At 39.1% G+C, this 13,909-nt stretch overlaps 1 protein-coding gene across 1 annotated transcript; it reads left to right on the plus strand.

The window, feature by feature from the left end:
• Positions 1 to 2,948: 2,948 nt before the first annotated feature.
• Positions 2,949 to 12,684, plus strand: LOC145486640 (uncharacterized). The gene is made up of 7 exons (XM_081465340.1): positions 2,949 to 3,375; positions 6,169 to 6,430; positions 6,912 to 7,198; positions 7,923 to 8,105; positions 8,339 to 8,508; positions 11,272 to 11,484; positions 12,308 to 12,684. The coding sequence occupies exons 1-7, from the start codon at positions 3,052 to 3,054 to the stop codon at positions 12,561 to 12,563; spliced, it is 1,695 nt and encodes a 564-aa protein (XP_081321466.1). The 5' UTR covers positions 2,949 to 3,051; the 3' UTR covers positions 12,564 to 12,684.
• The last annotated feature ends 1,225 nt before the right edge of the window (positions 12,685 to 13,909 follow it).

The following is a 13,909-nucleotide window of genomic DNA, read 5'->3' on the forward strand; positions in this document are numbered from 1 at the left end:
AGTTGTTACATTGGGTGTGTCTTTTATGTTTTCCGTTTTAGCATCTTGAGATTAACTGCTTCGCTAAAGCTTTGATCGTTATCGGAAATCCCGCGCGGAAAACGTGGTAGCGAATTAGAACGCGCGAACGACACCACGGGCAAACTTTGGATTAGTCTTGCTTTCAGAGAGGCGTGCTTATGAATGATTCTAGCTATATGAAAGCTCATCACAAAAGATAGATGTTGTGTCGAAGTGTTTGAAAGCAGTAGTTGATTCAACACCGCAGGCAACATCTTCATTTTGATCATTCTTTCACGAGTAATTGCGGTTTCCATGGTTTTTGACGAGTGTTTGGAAAAGGCAAAGAGTACAATCAAGCCAGCTTTTTGTTTCTTTCTGTCATCTCACGAATAAATAAAGAACAAAATATCGGCCAAGCGAAGGAAAGAATAATCAGATCTTCACTTGTTTTATGCCGGCCCTGAAGTTCAGTGATTGGTGGAGTATTGTCGTGATATCCTAACAGAGCTTCGCATATCAGTTCACAGTCTTTCAGTTGTTTTATTTTCCGTGTTTTATTTTCAGTCCAGAAGTTTACAGAAATAATGAATAGGTTAGCGGTGCCGTTCTGTTGATTAAGACCTGCTATTCATATTCAAAACGGGCATCTAGAACTTGTCATGATAACTGCCTTTACTTTATTTCTCTTTCTTTCTAATTGGCAAGAACTGTCGAAAGTCTCTTCGTATTTGTGTGAAGATACTTCTCAAACACTTTTTTAGTGCGAGTAGTTTCCTAATTCGCCGGGAAACAAGCTCAAAACAAAGTACTTGAGACTTTATGGTCGAGAGACGAATGGGAAGGCGTGTTTGACGAGGCCATTTGGCAGCTGTGCGGACCAATATCGCCAAAAGTCTCAATAAGTTGGTGCTCGTATTGCTAATGTCCGACTCCCTAAGGTCGGCCATTAGTCTTCTCAATGGTCAGCATCATTACGCATTTATCAAATGGATGACGTCACGTGAATTGCGTTAAATATTAATGAAACGTGCCGCGTTTGGGCTTATTTCTCAAGACCGGACTGAGTGATGTATAACAATTATAGTCGTGTTTACAATACTAACGAGCGACCTTTTTAGATGTAAATTTTTGACCACTTTGTCTGCCTGTATGGCGAAGCAGTTGCGTTGTTTTGAAAATTATCTTTGGGCGTGTGGTCGGTCCGTTTTGGAGGCCAATTTATCAACTCTATGGCTGGTCTGACACGTCATTTGCATGTTTGGCTTAGCCACCCTGAAAGAGGGTTCTGCATATAAAAGAAACTAACCCTCACATTTCAATGATAATACCATTGTTCGCAGCCAAGCCCACGACTCAATGCCATGATTAATTTCACAAATTACTTCCTTCGTCTTTCTTTTCAGTGGCGGCCATATACCCGTTTTCGTGACAAAAGCTCAAGCTAAAGGTTGCTAGCGCAGCTGCCCCCATAGTGGAAAACGAAACCACGTGAGAGCTTCATTGGCTAGGATGCAAGTAGAAGTGTATATCGGCGGTTTTAGTGGCGAGCCAGTCGGTTTAGCTAATTGATGCAATATGTCATAGGCTGCCTAGCTAACTCCAGGCAAATTTCCACGAACACTGTTCCAATATAACGAGTGACAACGTCGAGGGAAGTAATTAAAATTTCACTTTTCATTTATTAGCTGAACAAAGAATAAAACCACAATGGAAGGCCCGTCAGCTGCGTGATTGGTTCAGGTGTTTTTGAGCGAATCATGAAAGACAAATTCGTTTTCTGTTTGCAAAGAAACTTGTGTCCTTGCTAGTACTAAATGTTCGATGCGAACGCGTCCGGACTTGCTTCAGCGCGCTTGAATCGTTGAAGCTTTCAGCTTAGTGAGCAACATCTGAAGTGCGGTTAGAAACTCTTGTCAAGAATAATATTAGAAAGAATTTTTCAATTCAAAGGGCCTTAAGGCGAAAAGGTGGTTATATTGTCATTTACATCCACCTAATGTCTTGGCGCAATATACATTTCTGTCCTTCTTGCGAAAGTTCTTTCTTTTCAGGGCTGACTCAAGCTCTTCGTTTGCGATATTTCCCAGAATAAAGATTTACGTAGATTCGGATTTGTGTGTGTTTGACGTCATCGATGCTTTCTGCTCGCCTCTGTCTTCCCTGTTCACAGAGCCCTCGGCGATGCGCTCCAGTGTTTTGCGACATCTAACAAAAAAATTTGGTCTTGAGCGCAAACGAAGGAAAAATAAAAATGTTTCAGCCTGTTTCGTTGTAAGTCCAACAATGGATCGTCCAAATAAAAAGCTATTTCTACCTGAAAGAACATACATGTCTACCCACAGAAGCTCAGAGGCCCTGCTTCGTTGCGTCGCAACCAATGAAAGCGTTTGCCTAAACCCGAATAACCGAACCAACTTACCCGTTTCAATAGAGATAACACCAACAACTATGATTCTTTTACCTTTAAAAAAGCACTGTCTTACGTCGAGCTAAAGCCAGCGATCGAGTGTTTCGAAACAAGAGGGAAATTAAATAAATTATAAAGGGATTATGTTTCGGGGCGAATGTCACAGATATGTTGCCCACTCTCGTAATCTTCTCAAGTCGAGTTCTTTCTCGATTCGCCCAGAAGTTTGTGACGCGAATCAGCAGGCCTCAGAGGTCAATGGTTCTCCACGCTGTAGTGCCCTGTTCCGCTAGCTATAGTCCCTTGTTCCGCTAGCTTTTGCGTTCTATTTTCTCTTTCGTGGAGATAGCTGTGATAATTATGTTTTATTACGAACACCAGCCCAGCTACCAAGAATTCTAAACACGCGCCGACCACGCTGATTGGTTCGGAACATGTCATGTCCGATGTGAGCATGCGTAATGCGACGGGAAATGCACGTGTCAAAAGAATATATAAAAACAACAAAGCTTCCTTCTTAGTCTTAGAGATATTGTGTCATTAGCGGGGAGGTATCCTTTATGTTTTTCTATTTATCTAGAGCTTTTATGTCGGCCGCAGTCATTTGGGTCCCTTCGTAAGTGTGGTCCGTTGAGAATAGAATGCCATCAAGCATGTTGGACTCAAATCTTTGTCCACCTAAAGCGAAAAAATTCGCCCATAGTTGCCGAAACGCCAGCTCTGGGAGGTTTACATACTGCGTACCGCCTCTACATAGATTATCAACGAACACAAGGATATTTCAGCCCGAGGAAATGGAGTCTAGGATTATTTTGCCGCCATCGTTGTTGACTCATTTAAGCGAGGAGGTTCTTGTTCTTATTTTGGAGTATTTGGACTTCAGGAGTCTTGTAATGTTGGGCAAAACTTGCCGACTTTTTCACCGACTCTGCCTCTCGAATCTCATATGGCGTCATCGATGTAGGGTGAGTGAGTGGTATTTTTTAACTATTTTGTCAGTGTGCACGAAGCAAGTTATTGTTTTAGTATTTAGCTCGTTTCGTTTTGAGTTTCTGTGCTATTCAGCTTGGTTTAGCCTTTCGGATCAAGCGAGAGAACGCCACCCTTACCTCATGACAATCATGGGCTGTGAAATTCTCGTTTACAAGTCGTTCACTTTTCCCGTTTATTGAACGGAATATTTTTGCAAGGAGACTAAATTTTGAGGCTATTAGCAGTCTTTCTGTGAGGAAATACACAGAAAATCTCATACAAGAGTGTCGAGGTGCCATCCTCCCCTCCCCTTTGTTGTATTCGCTCTGAAGTAGGCAGCAATGCGCTTAAATTTTCCATTTCCGATTTCCAAATGCCATGCGGTAGTTGTACCCGTTCGGGCAGAATATCTGACAGAAAGGCGGCCTTTATTCGTGAAAGTCTTACGGAATTCTACAATACAAGCATTACTGAACACGAAATATTTCTATTTTGGTTGCTCAGTTGCTAAGTTTGTGATATTTTGTAGAATACGTGCGTTATAAACATTCGAGTAACGAAGAGGGCAAGTGCTTTCATTTAGGTCTAATATATTATTCAAGATGTGAAAGCTGCCAAGAAATTCGAGCTTTATTTCTCTTGTATATTTCTCTTTCAAGCCGTAGGGTAAATAGAATGATAGAATCTGTCGACCAGGGGAGCGAGAAAGGCTGTCGGAGCGATTAAACTGACTGTGCCTATTCACCGCCTGGCATATCCGGGTTGGGAGGAAAGAGGGTGTTTCTATTCGTCGGCGTGCCTCGTTTCATGTAATGTTGGTGGGTTATTGAAATGGTAATGAAGAGATCGATTTCAGTGAATCCAAGTGGTTGGTGTTGAATAGACGGCTTGTGTTGAATACTGCGAGAGAATAGTTGTGTTCTTGTGATACTTTATCGCGCGCTTGTCATATCTCTCGGACTCGGCGCTACCCCTCTCTCATTTCAACTCCAATCAATTCGCTTTCGCTCCCGAGACACTGGCTTGGGACTTTCAGTGCCTTTTGTAAACACGGTGTTGATTTTGCATGGTACAAGAGCTTGTCCAAGTGGTGAAATATGCACAGCTTTTTTGAACAAGAGGACATGAATAAATAAATTGAGGCTTTTTGAAAGGAAATTTACGCGATATTATCGGCACCGGAATCGATTGTTTTGTGTTGCTTTGGCCAGGCCTACAGCAGCTGCACCATGTTTGGCCACTGAACTAGATCCACTGTTTTTTTTCCCTAGAAATTCTCTGCTTGTCGCTAATTGCAGATAATTTTTTTCCTCTAAAGGAAGGAGGTAATTTTCTAGTTTATCTTATGGTAAATCTCTCTCTTCATAATCTGCTATTTGTGTGCAACGCGAAGGCAGGCTTCTTCGTGCAACCGTTTTCAGTTCATTGGGGGGTTTTCCCAAAGGCTATTGTTGACTTGCTGTGCTTTCCGTTGCTTGAACATTTCGAGTTTTCTACTGCACAGGACACAAGATAGTGAAGGTTCAGGGGAAACTGAGGGGAAAATAAAGGAAATGTAAAATCTTTGATGGAACAAACGCAAATGAAACTTTTACACGAAGTTCTAGGCAAGTCAGACTTACTAACGTTTGTGTTTGGAGTAGCATGATAAATCCATACAACAATTTTGTTTTCTGAGCATCTGTGGATCAGTGGCCACTACACTACAACAGCAATATTTTTTTCAATGGTTCCGTTATTGTTCTAGTTAAGAAATAGAAACAATTTCAGACTTCTTGATTTGATCTTGTTGAAAATTTCTCTGATTGAGAATGTAGGGTTAATAAGTTTTCTTCAAGTTTGCATGGTACAAAAGTACTTAATTATTCAGATTCTGCAGGACTGATGTTCAGTTTTACCTACAAGTGAGAACTCTAGCAAGACAAATGATAAACTTTGTTACTGAATATTTCTGTAAGTATGGGCACAGTATTGGATTTTGTTGTCGTTAATAACCTGAGGTTTGCTCTTGCAAAAAAATTCAGTTTTATAAGATTATGCTGATTTTCTTTTCCTGCCACTCAAGCAGCCAAATTCTATGATGTTCCATGTATGTTACATAGAAAACATCATATTCATAGATAGATTTCCTGTAGCAGACAAGAAGTGATCTGTTTTCATCTATCTGCTTGGCTTAGATTGCAAATTTTTGAGGGATTAAGTTATTTTTTTTTCATTATCAGTAAGCTGTGATTATTTCATTCCGACTATTTCTCCCTTTACTGGTATTGTATATATTCAGGTGCATTCTCTTGCTAACTGGGCATTTTCCATGATATAAACAACGGGACAACTCTTCACCTTGGGTGTATGTGTGTGTGTTTGTGTCAGTTCACTGTCTTCATGTTTTTGCAAATTTTGTCAATTGTTTGTTGTAGAAGAGCAGAATTTGTTTGAGCCTCCCCCAACAAACTAATCCTTTAGTTGAAGAGTAGAGCCTTTCAAGTCATTGATCCTGCCAATAAACCATGCATCAAGTTTTGACCAATCGCAGCGAGCAGATTTTATGTGGAAGCCATGGCTATGTTTCTGGACATTTGTATTTATCTTTTATTCAAGCTCTCATAAACCATATTGCAATATGTTTAAAACTAAAAGACGTAATATTTGTGAAAGAGGGTTTGGCATGTCTTGGAAATTATCCTGTTAGTCTGTTTTTTATGACAAACCTGCTGTTTATCGTCTAGAAGACATGAATAGCTTACCATCACATTATGTTTGAATCTGGTTTGACTTCTTCATTTCAGGTGGATTTTGGTCTCAAAACAAGGTGGCCTGAGTATACTTACATTTACCTCTATGAAATGTTCTACAAAGCTGAAGTACTTAAGAACGATCATAATTTTTTCAGACCAGTCAGTCAACTTAAGACATCCGTTATTGTTTGGTATCTATTGAACCCCATTCCTCCTTCTCAAAGTGTAAGCCATTTAACGGCAAGCCAAGCAAAGTCAATATGGGGATTGACAGATGAAGAACTGGAGTCAAGTTACCATGAATCTGACAGAGGTGAGTGTTTATCATTGTATAGTCATGTGCCTCAAATAGTATTGCTTAAAATGGAAGAGAATATTATAGGTTTGGCTACATGCAGTAGTTATATGAAAGTAATGATGGAATTGCAGCTTGGTTTTTAACTTACATCCTGTAACAGTTAACTTATCGAGAAAGTTCAAGGTGTTGCCAAACAAGAAATTGTTTGTTGTTTATCAAATGCACAGATACATGTACACAATTCTGTGAATTGTATTACACAGAAAGTGACTGATCTTGCTGCAGAAGTAAGCTTTCTAGGCTTCCTTGTTATATGGACATGAACTGTAGAGTTGCTTACCAGACTAATTTTACAATCTTTCTCATTGCTTGATAAATATATGTAAATAAAATTATAATTGAACTGTCAACTTTTGGCAGTTACTTTTCCCATGCCACAGTCTTGACAATTTCAGGTTTTGTTGTTGATGTGGATATGTTTTGTCTTCCTTTGCAGAACGGGACATACAAGAAGACTATCCGTCTAATTACTATGAATGGACTAGTTTATACAAACTTTTTGTTAGAAAACACGGTGGAATTAGACAAATGCAAACTTATGTTCTCAAGCGATGCTTGAGAAATCGGCAAGCTCTTGAGGAACATTTTCAACTTTCTTTGCACTCTTCACGGCAACAGAAATGGTATCAATTTTTAGAGGACAGGGATGCTGGAAATCGAAAGGCACTAAAAGCGTTGACAGAACACATGCCAAGAGTAACTCATAGCTACATGTTACACCAGGTATGCACATACAAGTTTGAAACCTGTGACAATCTATATACAAGCGAGTTAATGTGTGAAATCTTAGTTGATTTTCATCTTCAGTACATGTATATGGTTTTCATAGCAGGTGAATAGTTTCATTGTATTTTGTTCTTTTGACTGAAATTATCATGGGGCAAGCAAATGTTCATTTATCAAGCAGCGAAGGACTGGAACAGTCTCCCGTGTGAATTAAAAGACACACGTGTTTTATCTATTTTTAAAGCAAAACTGAAAACTTTTTTGAATGATTTTAGCTAATTTTAATCTTTAGAATTTTAACTTTTTAACTAATACGAACTCTTTTTACTCTTATTTATTTTAGCTTGTAGTAATTTATTAGGTAACTCTTATTTATGTCATTTTTAGGTGATTTTTATTTCGGAGGGCTCCACCGAAAACCGCCTTTGGCGAGTTAGATTCCCTCACTAAATATTATTATTATTATTATTATTATTATTATTATTATTATTATTATTATTATTATTATTATTATACATTTGTACACGAAGAACACATTGACCCTCCTTTACTTTACTCTGATAAAGAGCTGATCCGATATCTTCAGTAACATGAACACAACAGACAATTAACATTGTCTTGGAGAGACCCAAATGTGGTATTCTCTATCGATATAGACTTTTCAAGGAGGAATGCTTGACTTTGTTATTAAATGGTTTTCACTTGTTTCTTTACACACTAGATCACAGCAATGTACATTGACGGTCATCTCAAAGGTGGTTTTCAAACTGTTGAGGCATATGCTGGATTCTGTGGCTACTTCAAGAACTGGTTAGATACCAAGAGCATCAAGCTCAGTGTACCACGGCAAGGTGAAATGGTGGCCGAGGATTACAGAGCATGCCTTGAGTATGTCAATAGTGAAGTAAGTTCACACTACAACAGTTTTTCTCAGAAATTTCTGAAACGTTATAGTTTGTAATGATGATGATGATGATCATTATTTATCATTTGACAACCAGGTCTTTCACCCAAAAGTGTATTCAAGATTTCTACACTTGCATATTCATGCCGGACACACACATTTTACTGATGAGCTTGGCTACTCAGTTGTTTGGTTATTCAAAGTATGAACTGAAATATTCACTCATCTTACAGCTTGCAAGGCATGCAGAGGAGATTGAATTGACTGTGAATGATTTTATGAGCAAAGCAAAGCCATACATTGAAAGACTCCATGAAGTCTGGATGTGGCAAAACCAGAATGATACAGCTTACAGAAAGGAGCACAGACCATCTTCCGTAGTCAGGAGGCATAAGTGTTACAGGTAAAGGACTAAAGATTACTTTAATACATTCTATAAAAGCACCATACAAGGTAGACATTTAACTGTGTGATCCAGTCAAACAAACGAACATCATCAGGTTGTCAACCATTTTATTTTCTTATTTCAGGAATGAATTAGTAACTCTAACTGGGGAGGGGGGGGGGGGTGTGTAGAGAGGGGAGAGGAGGTTAGCCTTCTTGGTGCATCCTCTGGTTTGTCTGATTTCTTTCTCTCCTGATTGCCATTAATCTCCTTTGTGTAATGTACTGCATTTGCTCACACAAAAACACCAGGTGGTTGTTCATGACCATTCAGAAATTACAGCTGACACTGGTCTCCTGTTCTACTCATTGTTTTGAAGTCATGAGGTTCACAGCTTTTCAAATATAGGAAGTGTTTGTTATTTTCTTCTGAAGCCGATACACACCAACTTTGTGTAGCAATATCTTATTAGTTCATACAAGAAAGTTGTTATTCTAACATTTATGCGAGTATTCATGGTGTGCTTTTGATTGATGAGTGTTCGACCCTGTCACAGGTAGTGACAGAGTTAACCAAAATAGTTGAGCAGAATTTTTAGTTTTCTTGTGATGATAAGGTAACCACCAGACTGTGAATCTTTATTCTGCATGACTTCCAGTGGTGCAGCAGCAATAAGAAGCTTTTTTGGAACGTGCAAGAACCCCTTGTGTCTTATTTATATCCAAATTTCAGTTTGGATGGCTTTGGTTTATACCTGAACTTTACCAGTACCCCAAATATTTTGTTCAAATGAAAAATTTTTGTCTTGGCTCATCTGAACACCTCATTAGTAACTAAGTGAAAATGTTTGTCTGGCTTGTGCCATGTTGGCGATATTGGAATCTGTATTAGTATAATTTCTTAGTCTGGAAAAACCCAAGCCATAAAAGTTCGAGGTAAATAAAGTAGAAAAGCTAACTTGTTAGCTAGTGTATTTTGTCACTTTGAGCATATTTCACAAGCTCTGTGAAGTCCATTGTTAAACATTGCCTGTGGCTAGGAACAGTATTGAACCAACCTCTTGGGATGCCATATTCACTGACCAATCCAAGTGATTAGGACTTATTTACCACCATCAAAACAATTTGATGACATTTTTATTGCATTTGAGAAATGATGGCACAGCTGGAGACTGTATATTCAAGAGACTAGTTAGCTCATTTTTACCTTGTGATGCATCAAGTGAAAACTTAATGAGCAAGACAAATACAGTCACACTAGTTATTTGAGTTTTTGTTCCCAACGACACTATATTGAAAATGTTAGGTATGACAAATATCACGGGACCTTTTTTGTTGAGGGTATTTGAATATTCCATGGTTATTTGATCCAGCTGCAGTCTGCACTTAGGAGCACAGACAGAACAGTGTTTTACTGCTACTGATGGTATTGAGATCGCGTCGTTTGTATTTTAATTAATGATCCACTTGAAGTAACGTGGTGGCGCTCTTTATGTTTATTCACGAGGCAGATAAGTGCTTCAACTCAATAGCACAACACTTCACTTTGTTCTTTCAGTAGTTTCTTTAGGTAGAAGTTGGCAGTAAAGCTTAGCATAAACCTTTTCAGGGGACCGCCTACTTTGTCTCGATTTTTAGCGACTCTTAGTGAAATCTTTGCTCAGCTGTTTAGTGTGATTTTGTTTAAAACGACCAACGAACTCGCTGTGTTTTTTGGCGAATCATGGTCTATTTTCATGTTAACATCAAGTGGTTTCGCGGCAATCCCTCGATATGGAACCTTAGCACATAATCAACAAACACTTAGACATATATTGCATTAGCAGTGCAGTTGTTCGTCACTTAAACGTATTTGCTTTCGGTCGTGTGCTAAACAACGAGGATCACAAAACCCATGCAAGCGCCTTTTCAAGTGCTTATCACTTGAGTATTTTGATGATCCCTGATATTTGAACTTCTGACAATAATCGAGTCATGATTAGTGATATTATGGCTGTATAATAAAGCCACAAGCCCAACATATCAAGCAGGCCGCCATTCCTTTCATTGTCATAAGAATCGCCCTCGAGCTACGTAAACTATATTACTGTGAAAGCATTGAGCTAAGTGTTGTGGTGACAGCCACCGCATTCTCTCCCTCGCGGCAGATTAAGTAAGCAGAACGTCTTTTGTCAATTCCGATTTGTAAATATCAAAACGTAGCAACGCTTCAAGTCCTTGTGATATTAGAGTAGGATTTTTTCAAAAAATGTTTTCCTCATCACGTCCTCACTCCACACGCTCTGATGCGTTGAATATTTGAAGAAAGAACTTCTGACCTTTTTTCTTGCTTATAGGTAGCTGCGTTTCAGCCGGTTTCGCTCACTTACGCTATCCCAGTCATAAAAGATTAGTCTGGCGATGGAAGTGCGGGAAATTTCGTGGGCCATTTTCAGTGTGGCACTGACTGGGTCAAAGCAAGGAAAAATTAGTATAACACGAATGTATTTTTGAAACTCGTAATAAAATAAAGTTGGGCTAAGGAATCTTTTATTCCCTTGAGCTTCCAGTTCTGTTCATGACAAGTCTGTAGATAAGCAAAAACGATGATATCAGATGAGAAGTTAACTTTAGGATTTCATTGTTCGTTGTTGTGAAGGAAATGAAACTACTCAGTTAATTATCAGTCGAGTGCTTGTCGTATTTTTATGGAATAAATTTCCCGCGTAACCCATTCTGTACTTCACGTGAACAACTTTCAATAGAGTTGACCGTTTTATTCATTTCTTGTGTTTTCTTGTAGGGAATTTCTAGAGAAAGGTAACCTGGAAGACTTCACCCGCCTCAAGATGTACTTTGAAAGAAAGGAGATTGTTGTGGCCTGGTTTAAGGAGAACAGTTGGTTACATACACTTCTTGGAGATTTCGTCATGAGACCGCTGAAACCCGCGTGTTTATCATCAGAACTATCTTCTTCTCACTTCTCGTCCGATTGCGTGTCAAACTTGGTTCAAAGGTAAGGATTGAAAACACGTTTTCCTCCAAATAATCCAGTGGGCGTTACGTGCTATACCGCGAGACAGCCACGTTCCGCGCGTGTTAGTCTGAAGTATCATGGACTCTATTCGACTTTTAGCCAGTTTGTTGTTTTGAGTTTCAATAAAGCGACTGTGTGCCGATGATTTGGTTGTGCATGTATATATGTTCAAGGACAGTTGCCGCTTTGTAACATGTGACTTCTTTTCACGAGATTCGCGCGAAAATCCCAAGACAATGGAACAGAAAAAAGCCTTGTTTAAGCTTTTGGTTGAATAGAATATAGCGTAGCTGGAAAAGAAGGTTACTGCTAAAAAACATTTGCGGCACGAAATTTTTACGAATGAAGATTCACCCCATACGTTCAAATAAAGAGAAGCATTCTTTCCTTCGGTTGTTGTTTTGATTACTGTCCAAAATATTCTTTATTTCTCGGATATTGGTCACAGCTAAGATCACGAGCTGCGAATAAATATATAGGTCAGAGATTTGTCGTGGTTATTTTGGCCATGGTTGTTCCATAATCTCCAGTATTAATGCCACATTGAATAGAGCGAAATTGCACGCTATGGAAATGAATTCTATCCTTGCCTGAGGTTTTTATGGCTCACACCGCCACTAAACTTGTGGTTTCCTTCTCAGACTGTGTTCCTACAGCGCCAGTGTTAAGATTTGGGTCTTACCGTCTTGCATTGTTAGTAGTATTTGTTGCTAAAGGAGAAGCCCTTGTCAGTGTTTTTATGCTCCATTTTCATTGGGTTGTTGTCTTGTCTCCGCTAATATCAAACCTCTTTCTCTGTCAGGTTTTTGGAGACTGGATTCCGGTCAGACTTCAACAAGATCCGAATGAAGCTGTCGGAAATGGGCACGCTTCAACTTCAGAATCTCGTGCGAAAGTCTCGTCAGCTGCGGGACTCTATTCAACAAGATGTCATGAAGGACGACTGTGTTTATGTCAGTGACTACGAAGACAGGAATCTCATGAACTTTTTTGGCAATGTTAGAGAACCTTTCACAGAATACGGGCGACGAAGAATTGAAGTCGTCACGTTGGATTAATTAGGTAGCAAACTAAGAACGATTTAGGGTGTTCATCTTGTATTCCTTATCTACCTTGACGCTGTCTAATTCAAGTCTTCTACTCCTTGCCTTGCGAGCGTAACAACTATACACCGTTAGCTTTTGATATAAAGTTGATGTTTCTGTGGTATTTTCACTGCTGCTGCGGTGTTTCCTTTCCCTTAATCGCTGTGTTTTTTTGATGTCTAGCCATGTGTATGATTGAGTTGATCCTTTCGTTAAACGTAGCTTGTGACGTTCTTGTTTCTACATGCAATGACATCGGCCAAAGTCGCTGACCGATAATCAGCTATAACAGAGAGACTTGTTAATGTCTTTCCGCTCTATTCGTATATATATTTAGGTCCCAAATTAACGAAGGTTTTTTTTTTGTTACAGCTAAGTAAATTATTTATTATTTCCAGTTGAGCTTATTTTGTACAGTGTGGATGCTTCGAGGAAAAAAAAAACAGAAAAAAGAGAGATTTCAAAGTTAGCATACACCAAGCCATATTTCGCGCCTCAGCTATTGTATATTGTGGGACGTCAAAATTAACTCGGGGGGAGGGGGGAGGGAGTCGTTTGATCATTTCGTCCTTTTGACCACGCCTAGGATGTCTTTGATATGGCTTTTTGAGGACCTCATTACAATGGGTTCTATCTAAAGTGCGGCTTTGTATACTACGTGTCTCGTTAATTTTGTACGAAATATTTTTACATGGAGTTAATATTTTCGGAAGACTTGTATAATAGAATATTTAAGCTTATTGTAATTTGTTGAGAACTTCCGTCCAGTTTTCAAGAAAAAATATGAAAGAAAGAGGAGAATTTGTTTTTTGCCGGCCAACTGTCGGTCATGTTAATGTGAAAAAAGAACCGTACGATTTATTTATTATCCAAAGGAATATTTAGTGAAAATTATCTAATAGACCATATCTCGTGAAGCTTTAGATTATCATCAGTTATTTACTGCACAGCGCCAATACCTCTTCAGAATGAGAGCAAAATACATGATTAAAATTCAGTACATTGACATAGTGGTTGAGTGGTTTGTGTAACTAAGCGTTAGCCTGCATTCAGACCTCTACTGCCATAAAAGGAAACAGTGGACTTCTACACGCAAGGATCGGTGGGAGAATTGCCGAGGGAGTGGGCGCCATCATATCAACAATACAGTAAAACCTGTATTAAGCGACCCCAATTTTTCTTCCCACACTTACTGTAAACTAAACCTGGATTCAGCGGACACCAGTATTACGCCACTTTGTTGCACAAAACCTGCAATTAAGCGGACACTGGCTTATTTTACTTCTAAAGGTTCAGCGGAGACTCCTTAACATTCGGTT

This window comes from Orbicella franksi, chromosome 5 (assembly GCF_964199315.1).
Source record: "Orbicella franksi chromosome 5, jaOrbFran1.1, whole genome shotgun sequence".
Classification (NCBI taxonomy): Eukaryota; Metazoa; Cnidaria; class Anthozoa; order Scleractinia; family Merulinidae; genus Orbicella; species Orbicella franksi.